The sequence below is a fragment of the Hippopotamus amphibius genome, chromosome 5, assembly GCF_030028045.1.
Source record: "Hippopotamus amphibius kiboko isolate mHipAmp2 chromosome 5, mHipAmp2.hap2, whole genome shotgun sequence".
Lineage (NCBI taxonomy): Eukaryota > Metazoa > Chordata > Mammalia > Artiodactyla > Hippopotamidae > Hippopotamus > Hippopotamus amphibius.
In genome coordinates, this window is record NC_080190.1 from 42496494 (window position 1) to 42501825 (window position 5332).

Here is a 5332-nt window from a genome sequence, read left to right on the forward strand (position 1 = left end):
GTATTCCCTGGTCCCGGGAAACTGTCTGACTTGGGATCAAACACAGGCGTTCTCAAGCTTTGCAATATGAAATACTAATGAGGAAGGCGCTAAGCCTTAAGGGTTTCTTATCTCCCTGCGTTAACCCACCACTGAGAAGGGGGAATCAGGGAAGGACCACTGACCCAGCCGTTGGACCCTGTCCGCTTTCGCTCTGGCCACTTTGATCTCACGCGTCTGCCTAATCAAGTTCATCTACTGCCGCGACTGCTCAGATTCAAAGAACAACATTAAACAGCTTGATTATCGGATGGTCATTTCCCTCTTCCCTCCACTCCTGATCTAATTTCCAAACACCAGTCTCTCGCCTCCCTCTCTAAACTTCCCATCAAAAGAGAATTAGTTCTTCTTCCTTCTTACCCTCGTTTGATGTGCAAATGTCCTTCTCTTTGCACATTTTTCTTGTGGGGGCGGAGGGGGAGGGGAGGAAAAGGAATTGAACCAACTTAAAACCGAGGATCCCACCCCAAATCTGCAAACCGTGACTCTAAAGGGTTAATCAGCAACTTGCAAAGGCCACCTGGCCCTCTCGCTGAGACGTTTTGATAGAGGCTTTGAATCACTGATCGGGTTGTATTTAATACTGAATATTATTTGTGTGCACGATAAAAAATAGTACCAGGGGTAAAGAAGAAAAAGTGAAAAGTGGTTTCGTAGAGAATATCACAATGCCTGACTGAGAAGTATGTCAGATCCCAATACTCCAGGCAAGGGCACCCCAGTTCCCGCAGTTCCTCCCACTTCCCGCATTTATTAAAGTCGTCTCCTCTAATGCCCACGGATTACCGTCACCCAGAAGGTGAGCCGGGCAGGGGAACGACTGCGCAAGGGAGGGGCGGGGTGAAGAGTGTCAAAGGCTCCCCTTCATGTACACAAACACACCCCCTTCCAGTCCCTCCCAACGCTTTGAAATCCCAACCCAGCTTTGTTGTCTCCCCCCGAGGGGCCGGAATGCTCAGAGCCCGCAGTATAAAGGCAGCCGCGGTGGCGGTGGCGGCGCAGAGCCCCTCAGTCAGGACTCGGGGACCCGTGGAGGCTCTCGGAGCCCTGACTCTGCAGCTGCGCCAGCACAGCTTCGGGGGGACAAGGCTTGCAAAGGGACATTCCTCCTTTGTCTCTCTGTCCCTCCCTCGAGTCCTCCTGAGATGACGGCTCTGGGCACAGCGGGTGCCGCCCGGGTGCTGGTTGCCCTGGTAGCTGCGGCTCTTTGCGGTCGCCCTCTCCTCGGAGTCAGCGCCACCTTGAACTCGGTTCTCCTCAATTCCAACGCCATCAAGAACCTGCCCCCGCCGCTGGGCGGCGCTGCCGGGCACCCAGGCTCCGCAGTCAGCGCAGCTCCCGGGATTCTGTTTGAGGGCGGCAACAAGTACCAGACCATTGACAACTACCAGGTGAGCGGGGTCTTAGGGATCTGGGGACCCTGTGACCCTGAAGGGGTCTCATTTGGGGAGGGGAGCGTAGAACGTGCTGTGGGTGCGCAGTTCAAGGTGCATTTGGAAACTCTGCCTTTGGGAGCAGGGGGGTGGCAACAGTTTTTGGAGAGGTGGGCGGAAAGGGATTGTGATGCGTCCAGAAGGGTGGCACCTGGATGCCCAGGTACCTAACCCTCTCATGGCCCCCTTCCTGCAGCCGTACCCGTGCGCCGAGGACGAGGAGTGCAGCACCGATGAATACTGCGCGAGTCCCACCCGCGGAGCGGGTGCAGGCGCACAAATTTGCCTCGCCTGCAGGAAGCGCCGAAAACGCTGCATGCGTCACGCTATGTGCTGCCCTGGGAATTACTGCAAAAATGGTGAGTCGGGTCAGACTCAAACCGTCGCGCGCGCTTGTGCGCCTACAGTTGGGCGACAATGCTCTCAGCTCTGAGAACGCTGTGGCACCACCTGCAAATGGGAGTTCAGTGTGCGAGGTTCCCCTGAAACGAAACGTTTTCAGGCTAGTGTTTAACCTGGGAACCAAGAGAAGCATGGAGGTCTTCAAGGTCCTTATTTCCCTTTGTGCCGCTCGATTACGTAACACGACGTCTTAACTCAGAGTGGACCCTTCCATAATAATTAGTCTAGAGACAGCCTTGATACCATTTGAGAAAGAAAATGGGAAAGGAGGTGGAATTATACAGAGACACCAAGGAAACCAGGATGGGCATTTAGTCGCCTTTTCATTTTTCTTATGGTGCCTCTAACAGCTTTGCCAGACTAGCCTCTCCGTCAAGATCCCTGTTCAAGCTGTTGTCAGAAGACAGAGTGATTTATCTATGCTGGCCACTCTTAAAGGAGATTTTGATGCCTTCACATCCTGGCTTCTCCATCCTTTGCCTCTACTTCCTGCTACCTTAAAATAAGTACTCCTCCCCCCCAACCACAGATCCACAAAAATTTAATGTCTCAAAGAGGTAGACTCAGCCAAAGAAGTCTCCAGAAATAAACTTAAGGGTGGCGGTTCTCGTTAGGACCCAGTAATACTCCGGGATGCACTAACTAAATCTCTGTAATATAGAAATTATACAGTAAAATAACTGGTGGGTAAGATTGTAATCTTCCAGGCAGCAGGCACTGCATTTGCTTAACTTAGTCTGGCAGTACCCATATAGCACCAAGGGCAGAGAAGTTATTTTTAAAAACAATCTTTTAAGTAACTGATTTTTTCTTACCCCAAGGGTGATATTAAAATGGGCAGAAATTTCATTGCCACTGCTGCAGTTGGTGGAAAAGTATTTTAAGTGGCTAGACTGGCGATGTTACATATGAGTGCACAGTGTACACATTGATGCCTCTGTCCATCTCAGGAGTTTTGCTTTAACACTGGGAAGGAAGTTTGGGTCGTGTTTAAATTAATGTCACCACAATGAGGTATCTCAAGTTGGTGCAGGCATAACAGACTGCCACTGTCACAGCTATAAGCAGTAACAAATTACAGCTCAGGAGTTAATCACTATCTCCTGCTTCCTTAGGAATATGTATGCCTTCTGATCACAATCATTTCAATCGAGGGGAAATTGAGGAAACCATTATTGAAAGCTTTGGTAATGATCACAGCACCTTGGATGGGTACTCCAGAAGAACTACACTGTCTTCAAAAATGTATCATACCAAAGGTAGGTTAATGACGCTAGTTCTTTTTTGTTAGCACATTAGAAGTGTCTTTTGGATTACTCTGATGAAATAACGCAGGCTTAGCAGTGACTGTGTACTTTTCCTATTGTCTTCTTAGGACAAGAAGGTTCTGTCTGTCTCCGATCATCAGACTGTGCCACAGGGTTGTGTTGTGCTAGACATTTCTGGTCCAAGATCTGTAAACCTGTTCTCAAAGAAGGTCAAGTATGCACCAAGCACAGGCGAAAAGGCTCCCACGGGCTGGAGATATTCCAGCGTTGTTACTGTGGAGAAGGTCTGTCTTGCCGGATACAGAAAGATCACCATCAAGCCAGTAATTCTTCTAGGCTTCACACCTGTCAGAGACACTAAGCCAGCTGTCTGAACACACTGGACTCCATTTACATAATATATGCTATGAAAACCGTTTGTGACTTTCGTGAGCTCAATCCTTAAGGATGTACAAATTCTGTGGTTACAGTTAAGCATTCCAATAATACCTTCCGAAAATCTGGAGTGTAAGAGCTTTGTTTCTTTGTGGAACTCCCCTGTCATTGATTGCAGTAAATTACTGTGTTGTAAATTTTCAGTGTGGCACTTACCTGTAAATGCGACAAAACTTTTAATTATTTTTCTAAAGGTGCTGCATTGTCTGTTGTTCCTCTTGTTATGTAAATTTTGTACACATTGATTGTTATCTTGACTGATAAATTCTCTATATTGAATTGAAATAAATACTTTCAGCTTATACTTCTTAAATGCAAAACCCTTCCCCCCTTTTAATTCTAGAATCTAGAATGTAAGGAGCTTTTGGAATGACAAATGATAGGTATGTAAGATTTAACATGAAAATATTAGCTTATTTTCCAAGATGTACTATCTCAGTGCTTAGATTATATTTATCTCTAGGCTGTGATAGTCCTTGAAATAAAATTTAACTTTTAATACCATGAAATAGTACAAGTATAGATAAATTTTGGCAGTGTGATCTTAGAGGGCTGTATGTGTGTGGTGTGTGTGTGTAAATTCAGTTGACAAATACATGCCAATTTTGTACCACGTTAGTGAATTTGAAGTATCTTAAATATTACTTCATGCCAGGAAGACCTGGTTCCAAGTACTTTGATTTTTAAATATTACCTAAAAAAATCACAAATCCTCTCTCATTTCATCCTTTGCTTCTCTTGCTAGATGAACTAAATATTTCAATTTTGCTCAACCAGAAATCTGTTCATTGGAAGAGGAGGGGGTATTTTGTTTAAAAGAAAACCCATAGAAATGAAGTCTAAATTCACTTTGTATTTTCATTTGCCAACTTTGATACTGACAAATCTGATACTGGGGAAGGAGAGAGCAGCTGTCCCAGTTTACACTTAATTCTGTGATATTCAAAAAGTCTACATCAAAACCACAAAATGCTGGATTTAAGGCACTCCAGAGGACAGTGACTGATCAACTGTCTAACAAGTTTCCTTAAATAACATAGATGTCCTAGAATATTTGTTGTGTTTGTACTCCCGGAAGTGGTTCAATTTCAAGGAGTTTTGCCAACAGGACACAAGGGTTGGTTGGTTCTTCCCTGAGAAGGGAACTGGCAGGATGTCTGCTGTTACATTCCTTTTGTTTGGAAGTTTCAGCTTCCTCACGCTGGAGACTTTCTTTTTCTACATGTGCTAGTTTGCTGATGTGCCAGGAAGGCCAGTTCTAAGGCCTGCTGTCTCCAATAAAGCCCAACAGGGGAGAGGAAACAGGAAACCCTTTCTTCGAAAAGAAGAAAGAAGGGCCTCTGTTTCAAGAGGAGAGAAGAGCTATCGTTTAAAGGGCCTTGGTTATGGGATCCCTTCACTTATGCAGGAACTGGCCGTGGCCAGAGACTCTCCACCTCTGCACATCTCAGCACATCAGCCCTGGTTCTAGCCCTCCTTGCTTCCCGTCACATGATGGGGATGGGAGAATGAGAGACCAACCAAGGAGGGATGCCTTTTCTTCCTGTCCAACTGAGGACTTAGGAAGGGATAGCAAAAAGAAATTCTGTACATTTATAAAGGTGAAAAAATATTTTAAAAAAAATTGTAGATACTCCATTAGTAATGGAGGCTGGAAGATGGAAGTCAGATACAATACAAAATCAAAAGAGGATCATTTAAGGAACCTCAAACATTTTAAATAGTGGCTGCTGAAACTCGAATGTTATTTTACTT

General features: G+C 45.7%; 1 protein-coding gene across 1 annotated transcript; it reads left to right on the forward strand.

Annotated features, from left to right (window-relative positions):
- Window positions 1-1014: 1014 nt before the first annotated feature.
- DKK1 (dickkopf WNT signaling pathway inhibitor 1) lies at window positions 1015-4148 on the forward strand. The gene is made up of 4 exons (XM_057736343.1): window positions 1015-1430; window positions 1669-1831; window positions 2990-3133; window positions 3250-4148. Exons 1-4 carry the CDS (start codon window positions 1185-1187, stop codon window positions 3501-3503), a joined length of 807 nt encoding a protein of 268 aa, XP_057592326.1. The 5' UTR covers window positions 1015-1184; the 3' UTR covers window positions 3504-4148.
- Window positions 4149-5332: the final 1184 nt, after the last annotated feature.